General features: G+C 43.7%; 1 protein-coding gene across 1 annotated transcript in view; it reads right to left on the minus strand.

The window, feature by feature from the left end:
• Window positions 1-69: 69 nt before the first annotated feature.
• The window catches only part of zfpm1 (zinc finger protein, FOG family member 1), a 108,764-nt gene continuing 89,303 nt past the window's right edge, over window positions 70-19,530 (minus strand). Inside the window, exons 5-9 of the mRNA XM_086302073.1 lie at window positions 9,148-9,250; window positions 8,742-8,990; window positions 7,510-7,743; window positions 7,181-7,423; window positions 70-6,941 (exon numbers count right to left, since the gene is read on the minus strand). Of these exons, the coding sequence (XP_086158199.1) occupies window positions 4,303-6,941; window positions 7,181-7,423; window positions 7,510-7,743; window positions 8,742-8,990; window positions 9,148-9,250 (3,468 nt within the window). The 3' untranslated portion in view covers window positions 70-4,302. The remainder of the gene's footprint in view (window positions 6,942-7,180; window positions 7,424-7,509; window positions 7,744-8,741; window positions 8,991-9,147; window positions 9,251-19,530) is intronic.

Raw genomic sequence — 19,530 nt, forward strand, 5'->3', positions numbered from 1 at the left:
ACAACTACTAAAGCTGCCCCTAAAAGTTGAAGAAATGCAATCACACCAAAGAGAGAAATACAGCCACACTTCTCATCAGTGTCTCTCAGAACTTTTTTTTATTTCCCATGCATAGTTTGGATGAGTGTAGTGGAACTGAAATGAAAACATGGACATAAAAGTGTTGACATTCATTGTGATTTTCTCCGTTACAGACATCAAAGAAATCATTAAAAAAAAGGTTTACAATTAAACAAAGAAAGGTTTTATTCAAGGTTTAAAATCTTTCAGAAACGTCCTTCAAGGTAGAGCTAGGATGCATTCTGGACGGGAAAAAGTGCCGTAAAACATAAATACGTTACCAAAAAAAAAAAAAAAAAGCAGCTAAAACTAAAACATTCAGCACGTTTTTATACAACAGTGCAACGAAAAGGCGGCAAGATCTAAGGGTGGTTTCTCAGCACTCAGTTCCTCCATTTGTAACTAGGTGACATGACTGCAGCTACCAAAAACCTTTAGTGCCAGGAACGTCTTTCAAGGAACTAAAAGGTCCATTAGATCATTGGGTTTCTGCATTTCCACTGTGGTGTGAGGACCTGTGACGATTAAGAAAGTCAGGCCTCTGCATGGACGCAAGGAAGCTTTTACACGTCATTCCCCAAGCTGCAGATTATACAACAATGCAGACGACAATGGCATGTAATGTGAGGGACAGGGGACTGCATAACAGCAGTCAGCGTTGAAGAGATTCAACGCTGACTGCTGTTGCTCGTGATTTACAACTTTGCAAACAGTCACTGAAGGCATGAGCCGAGAAATGCTCGACCAAAATGAAAGCAAAATGATTTTAAAAGCTTTTGCAGATGCTGACATAGACTAGCTTAAAATGTTAGGAATAGTTGACCAATCATAAAAGTTCAGAAAGCAACTACCCAACCCCCAAAAAAGCTCAGGAATTTTTTGGGGTGGGGCTACCTCCTGAACAGGGACTTTCAGAGTTTAAAAAAACAAACAAAACCCCTAGAACTTAGACCCTAGTCCCAACAGTGAAAACACCCTGAGCTCCTCCAAAGGTTCCTGCAAAGTTCCTGCATGTTCTTCTCTCTACTTCGGGGTGGCTGTAGCTCAGGTGGCAGAGCAGGTCAGCCACTAATCAGAAGGTCGGTGGTTTGATCCCAGGCTGTCTCCTGGCTGCATGCCAAATATCCTTGGGCAAGATACTAACCCCATGTTTGCCTACTGGTGGTGGTCAGAGGGCCCGGTGGCGCCAGTGTCCGGCAGCCTCGCCTCTGTCAGTGCGCCCCAGGGTGGCTGTGGCTACAATGTAGCCGTTGCCTGTGTGTGAATGCGCTATACAAATGCAGGCCATTTACTTTTAAGACCACAGCAGTGTGATGAGTCTGGTGCACTGGTGCTCCAAGCTAAACAGGAACAGGTAATGTCTCCTAAATTTAAAAAGAACTGGAATTATGAAAAATTTATCTATATGATATAATCTTAAGTATGGAAACCACCGAGTCGGTATACGTATCCTTTAAAACTGCGCTGGTCGATCATTTTGTTCTACACTGTGTTATGTTACTGTTTTGGTCCAGTGTCTCTGAAACAACATCTTTAAAAAAACAGAGACCAACTACAAAAATGTGGATATTTAGAGGCAAAAAAAGTTTCTGAGGAGATTCTGAAGAAGAACACAGCATAAAAAAGGGTTCTGCTTTTAGTTTTCTAATCTTGCTGTGACTGCAGGATGTAAATAACTGCTTTGCCTTGTTTCTTACATCTTTAAAGGTTACTTATGAGAATTTTCCAGTGACCTCTGACCCCCAATATGATGCTCCTTTAGCCCCTTTACACCCCCAGGGTGTGGTTAGGTGCACGTTTTCCCCCTGAATTTGTAAACAGCTGAAGATTCTTAAAACCAGGTGATCCACTGCTTCCCTGCAGAAAAACCCCTTCAGTGTGGACGGACGCACAAAAAGCTTTCTTGGTGATATTACACCTGTTCCATTAACATCTTTGCAGCTCCCGGGACACCAATCAATCGGACCAGGTCCAAATTCTACTACTGCTTTAGTTCCACATACGTGGACTTGTGTCTGCGTTAAATGCAAAAACACAATCCAAGTGCTGTTAAGAGCATGCCAAACCAACAAGTTGGCAAAATAACCACAAGCTTAAAGTCGTGAAGAAAACCATGTAAACACGGGGGATCGTGATATTAAATGGCTCCTGAATTTCTGAATGAGGCCCATTTTCAGTCATCTGGAACCGTCTGCGAGGGGCCGAAAGCTGCATCTTAAAAAAATACTTAATGCGTGGACGAGACCTCAAACCAGTCGCGTCAGGATCACAAGACAGACTGTATATAAAGATGGACAACTCACACTGTCAAAAAAGTAAAGTGAAATTTGGCTGAATATTTAAGGAGTCTGTGAAAACCAGGGATGATTTTAGCTCTATTACTTTACATTTAGATTTGTTTCTTGAAGACCTGGCGGTGGGGTTTGTTAACAGTCTGCTATTTAAAACTGTACTTTTAGTGTCGCTTGAAAGTCTGAGTCGGTTTTAATGGCTCACAATGAAAAGAGCTAAAATCCTGAGAGAAGCTGGGGGGGGGAAATAAACGCTGTGATGTAGATGCAGATTTTTACCCCTCGGCATCTACAGGTTAGTTTGCATCAAAGTCGGAAAAATAAAAAGTAATTCACAGTTCTAGGTAACACTGTATTGCAACTGCAACAGCAGCACGGGAACATCTGGTGTGTCTGTGTACAAATGAGACAGACACACACACACACACACACACACACACCACAGCCACAACATATGGTTATATGTGCTTACTTTTCTTTTGTGAGGTCTTACACCAACATGTGACTGTTCACTGTTTTGCCTTCATTGCCGGAGAGAAGTACAATCGTAATAATAAATATGCCTTAGTATGAGAGTGAAGTTTGCAACAAATAATGTAAAGCTGTGTGTGTGTGTGTGTATCTGAAGACAAACGTCTTACTGAAAATGTGGATTTTCGTGTAACCTAAAAATGTGGAAAGCTTCGTCACTCTCACCAAAGTGTGAACGCAGCAGCGTCCAACGAGCTCCCTTCAATGTTCGGACGTGACGGTCTGGAAACAAACAGCTGTTCTGCACGAATCGTGGGGTTAAAAACAGAAAGACAAAAAAAGAAAAGCTGTGCTGGTTTTCAGACGGCATCGATTACAGCCCACATTAACAGAACGAGAAATACTAACATGATAAAGTTCAGTGTGATCCCAGTGATTACTGTGAAAAGATATTACATATCTACACTTAGAAAATTCACTTCAACACACCCAGATCCAAACAGTTCTTTCCACCAGTATGAAAAATATACAAATAAAAAATACAAATACTCTCGGACACTAAGTAGGTAGTTTTCTGTTGACATGAAATCAGTGATGACTAAAAGATAAATATTTCACATCTTTTTTCTTCTTCCTTGCATTTTTTTTACAGAGAAAATAAAAATTTGTGTGTATGAAAGGAAAAAAAAGTCCCATTTTGAAATATTATCCTTCAGTAATAAGTAACATCATGATAGCACATATCTGTGTGTCAGCTAAAATGCCTCAGCTTCTCTAGTAAGCAGAAAAGAGCCAGTGTTGAACCCAAAAGCATAGAATTCTTTTCTTTTCAGACATCATACACTATGCACAGATAATAAAAACATCAACAATGATCAAGTCTTTTTTTTTCCACACAAGAGAAATGATTCCTCCGTTTAGGTCTGGGAACGTAAAAGAGCTCAGGGGGCAGGGAAACACTGGAGATGCACTATCATCATCATCATCATCATCATCATCAGTCAGAATGGAATTACTGCCATGAAAAGCTCAGTTCAGAGACAGAAAAAAGGTTTTGCTGACATACATCTATTTAGCGTCCCATAATAACACTACTGTGAGGCGAGGGTGTGGTAAGTGTTGAATCAGCGACTGGTGTACAAAGAGTGATCTTCGGGACGAGGGCACACCAGTGTGCAGGTAGCATGTGTCTCAGCTCTTAGTGTACTACACACTTTGACCCAAAGGAGGAATTTCAGTTTCTGTATGTGAGTAACACCACCTGGGAATTCTGCTCTGGAGGAGCCAGGCATCGGGCCTTGCCAGGTGAGTAACAGTCATTCACTGTCATTCGTGGTGATGCCAGCCGAGCACCGTTTTGGCACCTATGTGGGACACTGGCGGGGGAGGAGGAGGACCCTCTGAGCCATTTAAAACTTAGTGAAGGAAAACTTCCGCTCAGAAAGATGAAAGGGAAGGGAAAGATCAAAAGTGTCTTAGCTCACTTAACATGTTCGGCACTGTGGGAAGAGCAGTAGTATTTCTTGTGAGCTATGAACGTGGAGAGGCTGCTGAACTTGATGTTGCACAGCCGACAGAAGCGCGAGTTACCGTTCTGCACAGGGGAGATGACTGGGGTGGTTTTAGGACTGACGCTGGGTACAGGGATGTGGGAGGCCACGGTCTGGGCGGCCTTGTCCGGAACGTGTGACGATCCCAGCTTCTCCCTCAGGACCTCAGGCACAGGTGACAAAGTCAGAGACGGAGCCCTTGGGGGAGACACAGGCAGAGGAGAACTGGCTAACGGTGATCCGCCCCCGGCGGAGGGGCTGCCGTTCACCAGGGGCGAAACAGGGGAAGCGGTACCACTCCTACCCTGCCCGTTGATGCTGTCTCTGTGAACTCGAGAGACAAGTCTGGCCTGGTTGGTTGGAGTAGCTGAAGTCGCTGCAGCGGCTCCATCCCTGGGACTCAGGCTCGGGCTGCGGCTCGCTGTTCTGCCCAGATGGGGCAGAGTCTCCTGGGGTGGCTGAATGGTTACGACCAGCCCGTGGGTAGTCTTGAAATGGTCCATCAAGTCACCAGCGATGGGCCTGTTGGGACAGTATGGGCAGACCAGCTGAGCAGAAGCCGTGACCACGCTTTTGGCTCCAGCTCCTGGAGAGGCTGCAAGTGTGGTATTTGTATGCGAAGGAGATGCAGCATCCGAGGCGGGTAAGGCAGAGGTGTGAGGACTGGATGACGTGCCCTGAGCCTGGGCCACCCACTCAGCTGGGTGAGCTTTATTCTCCACAGGGTGCAGGAGATCCGAACGCTCCTGCTGAGGCCTGCTTTTTGGAGAGGTGGAGGCTGATCTCTTGAGCCTGTGAAGCTGCTCCAAAGTGTGGGGTTGGAGGGTGGTGGCAGGGCAGTAGTATGTTTTATGAGCCAGGTAGTTCTCAATACTGTTGAAACTGATGCTGCAGGCTGTGCACTTGTGGTAGTCGGTGAGAGGCAGGGCTGGGAGAATGCTGCTGCCGCCGCCGCTGCTGCTGCCGCTGTGCCGTGGAGCCTCTCTGAGACGGGGCCTCTTGCTCAGGTCGATTGGGCCATCTCCTTCGGGACTTGAGCCACCTGCACCACTGGGAGAGACTTCCTGCTTTACTACCAAGCCCAGAACCGAGGGGGATGGAGCAGAGGCGGCGGCAGTGGCTGCCGCTGCTGCTGCTGCAGCGGCAGCGTTAGCTAACGCCTCGGTTCTTGCCATGTGAATCTCATACATCTTCTTTCTTTTGCGTGTTCGGATGGGCTGCGGAATGAAGGCGGCTGTGTTGGTGGTCTTGGCCATGTGTACGGCTCTCTGGTTGGACGGGTCGTGGCGCGACGCACAGTAGAAACGTTTGTGGACAGTGTAGTTGTCGTGACGGCTGAAACGGATGTTGCAGGCTTCGCAGAAGGTTCTGTTGGGATCGTCGTCAAGGTCCTCTGTGGAACCGCTAGCAGGACTCTGGCTGCCTTCACTTGCTCGTCCTCCTCCGCCTCCTCCGCCTCCTACACTCATACCAGCACCTTCCCCTTCAGAAGAGGACGGGACTCCCTCTGTCCCCGCTGGAGGTTCAGTCTTCACCTCCAGCACCCTCCTGGATTCTGCTGCTCCACTTCCTGCAGGAGGCTCGGAGTCAGACGGCGAGGCAGAGGCGGCCCTACTTGATGCTCCGCCCTGAGGAGATGCAGATGAGCCGCGTGTGCCAGCAGAAGGCGCGGCGGCCGAGGCTGTGTCTCTAGTCAATGCGGGGCCCGAGGCTGAGGATGCACCTTCGCCTTGATGCCTGCTTGAGCAATAAAGCCTCTTGTGTGCATAGAAATTGTTGATGTTATTGAAGGTGATATCGCACTCGAAGCAGGTAGCTCCTTTGTGAGGTGGAGTGGCTGTTGCCGTGGGTGCAGTCGGTCCAGAAGGAAAGAAGGCTGCGGCGTTGTTCTGGGCGACCGTCTGGCCCTGCTTTAGGCGACTGTGGACCATCTCTGACATTTTAGCCAGGATCTCCGAGGCCTGAGGCAAGATGGCTGCCTCGGGGTTAAACATGTACTGAGGCAGGAACAGCGCTCCTCCTGGAACAACTGAGCCTGCACCTTCCATATGGGCGGGGCTAGAACCAGGGGTGGGACTAGTGGGTTCTGCCTTCACTGTTGTTGTAGCTGGACTCTTCGGCGAGTTCGATGTTTGGCTGGAGGAGGTCGTTTGCGCCTCTTTTATGTTCCTTCCTGCCTCTTGATCTACCTCCTCTCCACCCATCTCCTCCTCCTCCTCTCCATCCTCCTTAATCTCCATTTTCTGCTCTTCTGTGTCTGAATCTGAATGAGGCTCCTCTTTGATCTTTAACTCCATGATCTGGTCATCAGCAGGACTGCAGTCTCGAGGCGTGGCTGAGCCTCCGTTTGTGCCTGGACTGGATGAAGCTAGGGGTTCCTTCTCCTGGGGAGACGGTTGGGGGTGGTCGACCGACGATGGGGTACTCTGACGAGGAGTAGGGCTTCTTTCAGCTGGGACCCTGACTTCCAGGTGAGTTCGTACATGTTGCTGGAGCTGAGCAGGTGAGTCAGCGTTGTGGCCACAAACTTGACACTTCAGCACAACACCAGAGTCTCCTGGACTCAGACCTTAACAGGAGAGTCAAGGTTAGTAAATTAAAACAGTCGCTTACATTTGAATAGATTATTCAAATTTTATTCAAAATCTCAGATTACTCAGATTAAACATGTCCAAAATTTCCAACAATCTCAGGAGGGTTAAAGGACAAAAAAGGGCCAACGTGCCGGCTTTCCAGCAGTGAACCTTTTAAAGTTACTGCTACGTAATCCAAGTATAAAAAATAACAGAATATGACGGAATGACTTACCGATGGACAGGGGTAGCTTAGGGAGACCTGGCCCCGGAGAGTACACCTCACTGCGAGATCCAGGCTGGCAAACCATGTGGCTGGTGACCAGATGGCTGTAGAGGATGTCCCTCGTGGTGGAGACGAAGCCGCAGCCGTGACACACCCCGTTCAGGGTGTCCGTATGGACCTTAAGGTGCCGCTCACAGTTCGCTTTAGTGGTGAATGCTGACAGACAGATGAGACAGACAAATGGACGCTCGCCTGTGGAAGGATGGAGAAGGATAACAGTCAGGCCCAGATGCTCTGACCCTTTGTCTTTTATGCATAGATATAAATACTGCTCTCACCACTGTGTGTGCGCATGTGAATCTCGAGTGAGCTGGCACTGGGGCAGCTCTTGTTGCACTGTGGGAAGGGGCAGATGCGTTCATTGGGGTACGACTCCTTGGGTTTGTCTTGTGGAGGGGAGGAAGCTGCAGCTGGCTGCTTCTGACGGCTGGCACAATAGTACATAAGATGGGCCTGCAGGTTCCTCTCACTACGGTACCAGATCCCACAGTCCTTACATGGGAAAATGTCCTCTGTTCAGCAAAAACAAGTACACACCAGCTAGTCAGTCAAACACAGACACAAATATTGGTTCAAGAACCTGAAAAGCGCTGGTTTAATTAGCAAAAGTAAGGATGAGGTTAAGTTTGCCTGCTACAGTTATACAAAGTTTTAATTGTAGTCTAATTGTAATCTCACAGACTTGTGGTTTACAGTTTTGAGATATGTATACATTTTCAATTACTATAGACTATTTCCAAATTTACTCACTTCATTATTTAAACCAGTTCAACTGCTCGTCAACACACCAATATCTAGTCGGCCAATCACATGGCAGAAACCTCATGGATTTAGGCATGTAGCCATGGTTACATCAACCTACCGAAGTTCAAGTATCAGAACCTCTGATTTAGTGGGATTTTCCCACAAAAACATCTGTAGTTTAAAGGGAATCCAGCACATTGTTGCACACATGTCTGAAGGAAAAAGGAGGTCCAACCCGGTACTACCCAGGTGTACCTAATACAGTGGCAGGTGTGTGTGCACACCACAGAAGCCTTCAGAAGTCTCCTGCCACAGAGGCACCAGATCTACCGGTGTGTGATGATTGTGAATTATCTGACCATCAGTCAGACGTCACCACAGAAGCAACGGGAAACTTTAAAGTGGAAGGCACAAACTAATCAGCTGGTTTTAAAAGCGCTACAGTGCCATCTTGTGACTGAAGAGAACATTACATTTATATAACAAAGTACATTTCAGTAAATCACAACAGCTGCAGGTACCAGTTTGAAGTTCTCCAGAGGCCTGGTAATAAACGAATTGATTCAGGTGTGTTGACCCAGGGTGAGATCTAAAACCTGCAGGACACTGAGCCTTGAGGTCTCGAGTTCTAACATGGCATATATCTGATACATTTTTGCCTCATTTGAAATTAATTGAAAATATGTATTGTTCTGCAAATAGCCGGCTGAACTTTTAACTACTTAAAATGCTCTTTTCGTGAATACGATTTGAATACAACACTCACTATTGACAACAGCAGTAGCCAAGATTGCTGCCATGCCAGCTTGCTGCGGGAGGAGCTGGATCTCTGAGTGCAGCGCCGCCGGGTACGACGGCTCCTCCTTCACCACAGGTTGTTTGTGGGCGACAAGGCTCAGTGGAGGAGAGCCTTGGGCCACCGGAGAGGAGGAGCCCAGTGGAACAGGAGACACGAACGCCACGAGCCTTTCACCGGCCGTAAGCTCTTTCATTACCTTACAGAACAAGTCCTCGCCTGAAAACAAACAGGAGGGAGTAACAAATGGAAATCTGGCAGCATAAAATGCACAGTTGTGTTTGATCTCAGCTTTCTGCTGTTTGATACACAGATTCTGATTTTGAAGGCAGCTAGAAAATAAATATCCTATTGTCGTGCATTAGAAAAAAGTCACCTTGGCTGTAGATAGAGCAGTTTGCTGCAGAGGCATCGGAGGTCAGAGGGAGGCGACTAATCCAACAATCTGGATCTTCACACACGACGGTCATCCGAATGTTCTGCACACACAAAGAACAGTTTTCATTGATCAGACTGATCACAGCCAAGGTTTTTATTCTTGCCTGTCAACCAACACACAACAAACACACACAAAGGGTTCTTGTTATTACTCATTTTGCATCATAGCAGATCCACAAGGCTGCAACTGACAACACACAAGTCGGTGCACCCCTACCGCTGGTCCAGAACGCGTAAATCAAACGTGAAGCATCAAGAATATTTTAGGAAGTTAAACAAAGTAACCAAATGGGTTCATCACAAGTCCCAAGATGCTGTGTTTATGAGTCACTTTTGTTTTTAAGATAAAACTGTTAATTTTCTCTCAGTCGGTCATCGGATCATTTCGGTTTTAGAGACCTGCTCAGTTTCTGCTCAGTTTCTGGGTGAGTTGTGGAAAATGTTCTGAAGCGGAGGCTAAATTCTCATAATTCTTTCTTTTAAAAAATTTATTCCATCTATTACGGTATCATTGTATATATGTATATGGACTCCTGACCGATTAACAGATCAATGTCTGTTTTGTTAATTGGAAGAATTTATATTTTCAAAATAAAAGTTAATTTATTGTTCTAAGCACTACGATAGATTTTTTCCTCCATAATGAGCTCTTTTATTCATGTATTTTGATTGTGGGGGATAAAATATCCAAACTTATGACTATATAATAGTAAAAGGAAAATCCTACTATTATATTTATCATCAGCTGGAATCACAAAGAACCTCTCTCTTCCTCTGGATTTATTCTTAGTGTAAAAAAACACTGCAAAATCAGACTATCAATCAGATCATGAAGCATAAAATTAAAATCTGACATTAAATGAGAAAATAAATAAATAAATTTTTATTTATATAGCACCTTTCAAGACAGAATCACAAAGTGCTGCACATAAGATTACAAGTCATAAAAACAACCAAAGTGTTTGTATAAGTGTAGCCCAATTTGGACTGATTCTCATATAGCGCCTTTCTACTCTCCCACAGTACTCAAAGCGCTGTATACAACACGCCTCATTCACCCATGCACTTCTAAACACAAGTGCAAACTACTCTACATTCACACTCCGATGAACACATCAGAGGGCAACTTGGGGTTAGCATCTTGCCCAACGATATTTGACATGCAGACTGGGGAAGTCAATGATCAAACCACCAACCTTCCAATCAGCAGCTGACTTGCTCTACCACCTGAGCCACAGCCACCCAGCCATAACTAGCTTTTGCTCCATGATGCTACATTTAAATTCTGGGCTTCCACAAAGCTTGAAAATGATCATCCAAACTCTGGTGTCATCACGTGATGATGCGTGGTTTACTCATTGTGACCCCCCCTCCCAGATTAGATATCTAATTTGTTTCATGATAAACATGAATAAACATGTTACTGGGGAAAACCCCTTTAAAGCATGCCCAAGCTCAAATTCAACCTGTCGCCTAAACATCACCGCCAAATCAAGTAAAACATCTGCTATTGTCTTCTTCAAGTATTACCGCTCTTCTTTTAACTACCAGCAGATAATCACCAAAATCAAAGCATTAATTGTAGCCAGCTGGGACGACACAGCCACACGTGAGTATCCAGTGTGCGGCCAGCGGTAAACACCGGTTTATGAAAAGGCCGTCAGTGAGCAGAGGATGATTACAGCCCCAGAAGGAAATGAGGGAGCACAAGCGGAACAAAGCAACCCCGAAAATGAAGAAAAAAGAGGAATAAAAGAGGAAGAGGGACCTCAGGAGAAAGGAGAGAAGAAAAGGAAGAGGAAAAAAGATCTGATGAAGTCGACAGGCAGCTATTCAAAGGGCAGCCATAATAAGATCCACGGTGGATACACTGGACAAAGAGTGTAGAGTCAACATCCACTGTCTGTATGTGTGGAGGTATGACACACACACACACACACACACACACACACGAGTCCTGAGTACAATCCTGTCTTTGTTTATATGTGGCTGTGGGAGCACTCCCACCACATGTGTGTGTCCCATCACTGATAACTCTCAGCGAGGCCTTTCTTCTGTACTTCTGCACCAGCACATTATTCCTCAAACACCACCAACACCACCTTTCCTCCATCAGAGTTTCTGTTTAAGTATCATACTCCAGACATCACCACGAATATTCAAAATATAATCTTTCTACAACCAACAGAGATAAATAATAATAAAGGTGGATTTGACTGGGTTGTGACAGCTGCAGCGACTCCACGGGGAAGAGAAGAAATCTCTGATGCAGTGACCGACTGTCCTCACTGTGTGAGAGCTGCACAGCGATGCAGTACCGTTCACTCTCCACCAAGAGGAAGCATTCCCTCAGCACAGGACGTGACGGACCTCACTGAGCAGTTACAGTCGATGAGAGAAGCACAGAGAAGCTTCCTGCTTTATTTTCCCTGTCACGTTCAACGCTGGCGTCTTCCATGACTTTTGGTGTTTTTAAGTCTGATTTTCCTCCAAACACGCTGTAGATTTGTCTCAATGTTTCAGTAAGTTTCCTTTTTAAAAATATTTTCTGTTTGCAAAAAAATTCCAGATATGACCCGACCACTGGGCACCTTCTGAAAGGGTTCCCCTTTTTATCAAATTAAAAGTGGCATTAAATTTGAAACTGAAGAATTATTCATTTTATATTATTATAAAATGAATAATTAATTTATATAATTATTTATTATTTATACAGAATTATTCATTATTCATATACAGACTTATTCAGAATTATTCATTCTGGGAGGAAAAAAAGGAGGAAATTCATGGAAAGCCAGTGACGGGCTCTGCTGACACACTGCATGCACTTGGCCAAAGAAAAGATGAGTGAGGCTGATTCTCACTGCTCGTGTATCTGACCTTCACCATCTGTAACAAACCCGTCACATAAAAAAGTCCTTAAAATGATCTTTAGAGAGAACTACACTGACCACAGACAGCACACACGATCATCTATAATTGTTCTATTAGTGGAAAATGTTCAGTGTGATATACTACATTAGTCTCAATTCATCAATATAATTAGTCATAAACTGCTGATAAACAAACACGTCAAATCACCAGTTTGGACCAGTGAGAGGAAAAAAGTTGTTTCTCCTCGTCTGCAGCAGGTCTGTGACATCACAGGATTATTGGGATTTTTAATCCTGCAACCAGTGAATAAATACCTGAAAATACTTTTTCATTGCGGCTCGATGTTAATGTTCAGGTTTCATAACTGCTGTAATTACTTATTTTATTGATTTATTTTTTAGTTTTCTGTAAAAAATTCCAAACACTTTGAATACAAATAAAATCCTCCTTACAAAAGCAGCGCTGTGATGTTCACCATCAGGTATGATGCAGGTTTTAGGAGTTAATACAAAGTTATCTTGCAGATATTAAAGAACTAATTAAACATTGATCAAGTAATGCAATTGAAAAAGTAGCGATTTCCTAATTATACAGCATTTAAAATGTGTGCATCTTTGATTGAAGTTATTTGTTGCTGGTTACATAAAGTATGATTATTACTCAACCAGTTCACAAATCTATTTATTATATTATGTATGTAATTCAGTTTAGTCTCATTATTCTGCTTGTTTAAGTTTATTTTTGTAACTGTGGACAGGTGTAGTATTTATCACCACAGCAGTTTGTATTACTGTGTTAAAAAAATGAATAACCTGTACTGTAGTTTTATATTTTATGTTTGTTTTATAATCATCTCATTTTATTTTTATACTGAAATCTTGTTTTTAATCCAGTGAACTAAAATGTCATTAATAATAATAAAATTAATGGAGAAACATATGAGTAGGAATAGCAAACGGCTTTGTTACTGATTAGTGAAGAAGATAATGACACATTCAGAGGAAACATTTCTCATGGAGAAATGCAAATAGCAGAAAACAAACTGAGATTCTTGAGAAAGCCTGCGTGTGCAGATCAAACCATCACTTTAAAACCTGTGTGTTTTTAACAAGTTTGATTTGATGTTCACTTTTATTCTTGTGTAATTTGTGACACTGACCTGTTAGCATATTCAGTACTTTGTTAATGGTCTTATATTATTCATGTTTTAAGCTGCTGTTTTATTGTGAAGCACCGTTGGTTTTTAAATGTGCTATATAAATAAAGTTGTATTGTATCGCATAAACACTGATGCTCTGGTGAGAAGACACCGTGCAGTGGCTTTTTCACCTTAACTTTGTGTGTTAAAGATGTTATATATGTCTCACCACAACTGAACCGCAGAGGACAAATATGAGGTAAAAATCAGGAACCACTTACGTGAGGTTTCAACTGTTTTAACTAAACTCTAAAAGCAGAAAATTCAGAATTTAAACTTTTAACTACAAAAGGAAAAAGAGAGCGCTGCTTCTTTAGAATTACAGGCTTGTTTTAGGAATTACTTTCAGATGTTACGCATTCATGTGAAGGCCTTCCCAAAAATATTTCAGAGCTGCTCTCCTCTTATCATCAACCTCAGTGCAGCTTAGCGTGAGCTCCTCCAACAGCTGCTGCCTGTTCATTGTTCAGAGGACATTTTAGACCAGGCTTAACTACGCTCTAATATCAGTTTGACTGCACTGCAAAAATAAAAGACTTGGGTTAAAATTACACAAGGTTAGACTGCTGTTAACTAAGCTTGGGAAAAATCAATGGCTCGTGCACACAGGCAGCTGGCTTTGTTTGTCCGTGTGAGTGAATCTATTCTCAGAAGCTCGTATACACAAAGAAGCCAAAAGATTTCAGCTCTGCTGTATGTATTGAGACGTTACGCCACAGAAGCGTTCAACACTCTTTGCTTATCTCTATTTTTGTGTCTGCTGGGGTAAACACTGCTGAGCAGGTATTATGTAAACCAGTTGGCCATTTTTGTTCTTTAAAAGCCTCCATTTACCCAGAATTCTTTGTCCCACTTAACATAGTCAATGACTAAATTTAGACATGTGCCAAACTTGTAATCATTTGGTTTGCCTCAGCCACAGTCGAGGTCTGTATTGGTGAAACTGGCCCCTGGTGAAACCTGAAAGAGTGGTGAATCGCTCCCTGCCTCTCAGGGACGTTGGTTTTATACCTAATCGTGTTTCTCATTAACCTTATTAGTTATGAGGTGCTGCAGCTAATTTTTTAAGCACTGCAACATTTTTCCGTTCTTTTGTTGCTCTTTTCACAACTTTTTACAGCAATTTATCTCAGTTTTCAAATAAACACATTTGCAATTTCATTTTGCACAGTGTTTTTTCCCCTTATCTCTCTCTTTACATAAAGCAGCTATAACACTGGTTTGGTCAATAATACCTAACGTGAAGTCTTGCCACTGTTAGCTGAAGACATCGGGCAGTGTGTTATGATCAGACAGCTCATTGGAATATCTGAAGAAGATGGATGTTGGAAAGACAGTGAGAAGAGAGAGGGAAAGGACAGAAGGAAGGAAGCCTCTCAGTCTGTTGCACGTTAAAGATTGAGGCAGAGCGTATTGTATTTCATGGGGGACTAGCGCTGATGTGGAGATACGGCTGCTTTTGTTTTAATTTGTAACCCAATGCTGGAGCCGTCTGAGCTGTAAGTACTGCTAATTTGCTTCAGACTAATTCATCACGGCCACGGCTTTGGAATTCACCATGATAGGGCAATGGGGAGAGCTCACTAGCGCGCAAGTGGAAATAACACACACACACACACACACACACACACGCATATTTTATACATATAAATGCACAAATAGCAAAAGAAAATGGAAAACACACACACACACACACATGCTCATCCTTTAAAGATCTAAAATAAATATTAAATAATTGAAGAGCGTGATGCACTCCCTTCTCTTCTTATTTCAGAACTAATAACACTTCAGCCTCTCCCCGATGGAGTTTCCTCTCCGACCACAACGACGTCAACAAGCTAGCACAAAAGAAACATGATAATAGAATATTTGTTTTTGGAGTTATTGATTGAACGTTAACGTCATAGATGTTGTGAAATGTCACATGCAATTTCCATTTATTTTCATATCTGATGTCTGACCAGATAAATCATCCCAGTGAGACGTGGCAGCTTTTCCACCCTCATGATGACTCACACTAGGGGCAATTCTCAAAACTATTCTCTACCATACTTCTTTGTAATCCTGTCAGCATGTAAGCCAGCTGCATGGAGGACACTGTAGACCCGAAGAGCCGAAGACTAACCAAGGCTCGATTGTTTGATGTGGGTCATTAATACCATCCCAGGAGGGCATGTGGGGGCAGTTCCAGGTTTGCAGTAGCAAAGCTAGCAGATGTGAAGCAGGTTCAGTTATGATTAGTTGTGCTGTGTTTTTGGTTTTGTTAAGTTATGTCATAGTGTAAAAACAGGTCAACTGGCCAGCCTCCAGATGTGAACACAGGAAACCTGAAGGAGTGAAGAAAAATATTTGTATTTAGGAGCACATCCCACATCTGTGGTCTCATTGGAATTCAGGAAACACTGCGGGAGCTACAGTAGCATGCAAACGCCTGCACGGGCTGTGTTAAAACTCCAAGATTACTTAGAAATCTATCAGTCATTCGGCCTGCTTGTCCTTGGTATGCCCACAGCTGAATCTAAAGGAGATAGAGATCAATTGTTGTCCTGCAGATGCTGCTAGTTTTTGCTTGGACAAAGCTAAAGTAGATGATTCGGCTCATGGAAGTAAATCACAACGTCACCTAATACCACCAACGCTAACAGATAATCTGCTGTGTCAAACTGCAACAAGGAGAACACGCTACTTTACACACTTTACAGTCACACACACACACACAGTTTCACATGAGATAATGAGAGTCAGCGAGGCAGAGGGCCAGATCACACTTTGTGTGTGTGTGTGTGTGTGTGTGTGTGTGTAATTAACCAGGCCAGTAGAGAATGCAGATGCCAGAGATGTGCGAGTGAGTTAAGGAGAAGGGAGAGGCCACCGGATGTTATCAAAGCCCTTTTCACTTCTCTTGGGCTGAAGCCGATCACAATGACTCAAACGGCCAACGTTCGCCTCTGGAACGTCTGGACCAACAAAGAGTCAACCTTCTCAAGTTTTCAGAGCAGCCAAACACTATTATCTAAAGGTGGATAATGAAAATAGCACAAACATAAGAATCTTAGAAACAGCCATTGTTTCATGGCCGCATCACCTCCCTGCTTTTACTTGGTTAGCAAAGCAAGGGCCTTCAGACGGGTAAGTTTGAATGCTGAAACATTGGCATTGACACCACCTTGCAGCTAACTGAGACACAGTCCGTATGTAGCATAGAACATGGAAATGTACTATGAGTGTTTCCTATTTACAGAAAGAGCCCAGAATAGAAGGTGAGGGTTTTCAGATAATGATACGTGCAAATGTGCTGGTATGAACAGTGTCTGTAAAGGAAAACGAAAAAAGAAGAGAACTCAGAGACGAGCCATTGTTTCATGAAAGCAGCACGATCAAATGAAGATCAGGAGATCCACACGGATGTCGGTGTATCGAGTGCAAAAACTCCTCGCCGTCTTTCTTCTTTCTTTCCCGTCACCTAAACTATCCACGCAGCCCTCCATCTATCAGTGGGATGTCAGGCCTCCGCGGCAGAGCTCCATCTTGGTTGAGAGCGCTGCCTTAAGCCCCATCAGCCGGAGGAGAGTCTTTGAGCTGCAGTCTAAGCCCCTCGCCCGGACCCTGGTCCCTTCATGAATATTAACCAGCCCCGAGCCCGGCTTTAATCTGCCTGATTCCCGCACTGCTGCCGCCGCGACGATAGCGAATCTAATTATTTGGTCTGATATTAACCCCCCACCCCCCCGCGCACACCATTCCCACCCCCAATACTGTGTCTCCACTACAGCTTCTGTAACATTCATGTGTGTCAGTGCAAGCACACACTGACTGAGCTCTCCAACCACTTTTTTTTTCTGCCAAAGTCATTGCACATATAACATCCATTCACACACCTCTCTCTCTCTCTCTCTCTCTCTCTCTCACCCCCCCTCCCCTGCCCGCCACCTCCAGCGCAGCCTGCGACGCCCTCTTCTTATCAGGTCCAAAAACGCCCTCCTCCTATGCTGATAAAACTTGAATGCAAATGATGCTGGGCTGATTTCATTTCTTCATTTTCTTCCTCCACTCCCTCATTCAGTATCAGAATGGCTCCTTGCTCAACCTCTCTCTCTCTCTCTCTCTGCAGACCCAAACACCACCGACGATGATGATGATCATCATCATCATCATGGTAACAGCAACTTTCCCAGAACTATCCCCAACACCTGACCCCATGTCACATCGCCTCGTGGTCTATGTGGATGTCAATTAAAGCAGAAGAAAAAGACTAAGAGCCGCCCTCATCTCAGCACCTCCACCAGCAGCCTGTAGATGAGCAGATTAAGATTTCTCTGCGCAGCTGTCAACTGCCACAGTTTTACTACTACCACTGGGGAATAAGTATGTTTGTATATGCAAATAACCTCTGGTACATCAAGCACATCTATGTCTCAATGCTGGATACTGTTTCACGTCGTCTAATATAGTTTACATTGCTGTAAAACAGACGGAACGTGACCGCGGGATGGTTATTAAATGTAAAACAAGTCAATAATGATAGACACAGATCCGTGTTCTTAACAGAACCCAGATTACCCAGATTATTCCACACTAAAACGGCTTCTTTAGATAAAAGATGGGAAAATGTCTTTGTTTTATTGAGCGTGGAAAACAAAACATAACAAAAATGGACCTTTTCTAGTATTTATGACAGTCTGTAAATGAGGAAGAGAGAAAATTCATGATTCCAGGCCAGGAAACATGCACCAATTTTCTTGCTGTACTTAATGCAAACAGAACAAAGTTTTCTAATAGTTTCAACTCAGGAAAAGAAAACCTGAGTTTAGAGATGGAAGTGATGCTTGAGTCACACTAAGGTAAAAAAGAGACAAGAACAAAAGACTTGTAACTGCCCGGTGACTGCATGGACTTTTTCCACTTACACCGACTCGATTGCAAGTCGTCGCGACAACCAACTGGTCGCCCAGAGTCAAGTCAAGTGGCTTTTTTGTCATTTCAACCATGTGCAGTGGTACAGTACACAGTGAAATATGAGAACGTTCCTCCAAGACCCTGGTGCTACAAATGACATATAACAGACAATCAACACAGGACTACAGAAAGTGCAAGTGTGCAAAAACTGCACAAAATGCAAAAAAACTAAACAACACAAAGACAGAGCAGAACGATACAGACACAACAGTGCAATAGAAAAGTGCAACAAGGACAGAAGGTTGTGCAAAAGACTGAGCTTTGTGCAAAAAGTAACTTGATGTATATGAAGGTTTGTGTGTGTGTGTGTGTGTGTGTGTGTGTGTGTGTGTGTGTGTGTGTGTGTGTGTGCGTATGAGATTGTGCAGGTAAGTGCTATATAACAGGGTTATACTACCGTTATAATGCACAGATCACTCAGTGGTGGGAAACCTCTCCCCAAGCAATCACAGGACGACTCAGACTAACCGCAAACACTCAGACCGACTGGAAGATTCATATAAACACACTGTTTCACTTCTACGGGGTTCTGGCTGCGCTCATAATGTAAGTAGCTAATTGGAATTTCTGTTGAATGTAGATAGCAACAGATCTGCTACCTGATAGCATTAGATTTGTATTTTCACCAATTTATTTTTGGTGCATGTAGTCACCAGCTTGACTTCATTCAACTGCAAACTGATAGCAGAGTCCATATTACTGCTGTTTTACCACTGTCTGGACACACCAAACTCACCACCTTCAAAGCAACACACCAAAGGCGACAGGACTGCAAGTTTATTCCACATGGTTCCAATAAATTTGTTATGTTTTTCCCTTGTGCAACTTTGGTTTTTGACATAGAAGGTATGTCAAACAGCTATGTTATATAGAAATTAGTAATAGCAGTTATTTTATGGAAACCAGTGCTGTGAAATACACTTCCTGTTGTATTTATTTGCCCCTTAAAGCCAATCAGAAGAACCTGGCTAAAGGAGAGGGTGGCATTAAAGGGGGAGGAGCTAAAACAGCTTGTTTAACAAACAGAATGAACTGAGCGGTTACAAAAAGCTCCACTGAAGTGTGAATCATGCAAAAGTCCTATAATAGAGCTCAAGAATAAAGGACATGGGCCTGGGAATGAGCAGAAATGATCCTGTGTAATCGTCGGCACTAGGCTTCTCACATGTGCACAATAACTCCTTTTCAGGCCCTAGATATCACTGTAAAGTATGAATTTCTTTGGGTTTTGGACTGTTGAAGTGTAATGGGCATATTAGAGGCCTTTGAGCAGATCACAACATACTCAAAAAA

This window comes from Aulonocara sp. 'chitande type north' Nkhata Bay, linkage group LG7, assembly GCF_057382095.1.
Source record: "Aulonocara sp. 'chitande type north' Nkhata Bay isolate Kocher_YH1m ecotype deep benthic linkage group LG7, A_spYH_male_GT1.1, whole genome shotgun sequence".
NCBI lineage: Eukaryota > Metazoa > Chordata > Actinopteri > Cichliformes > Cichlidae > Aulonocara > Aulonocara sp. 'chitande type north' Nkhata Bay.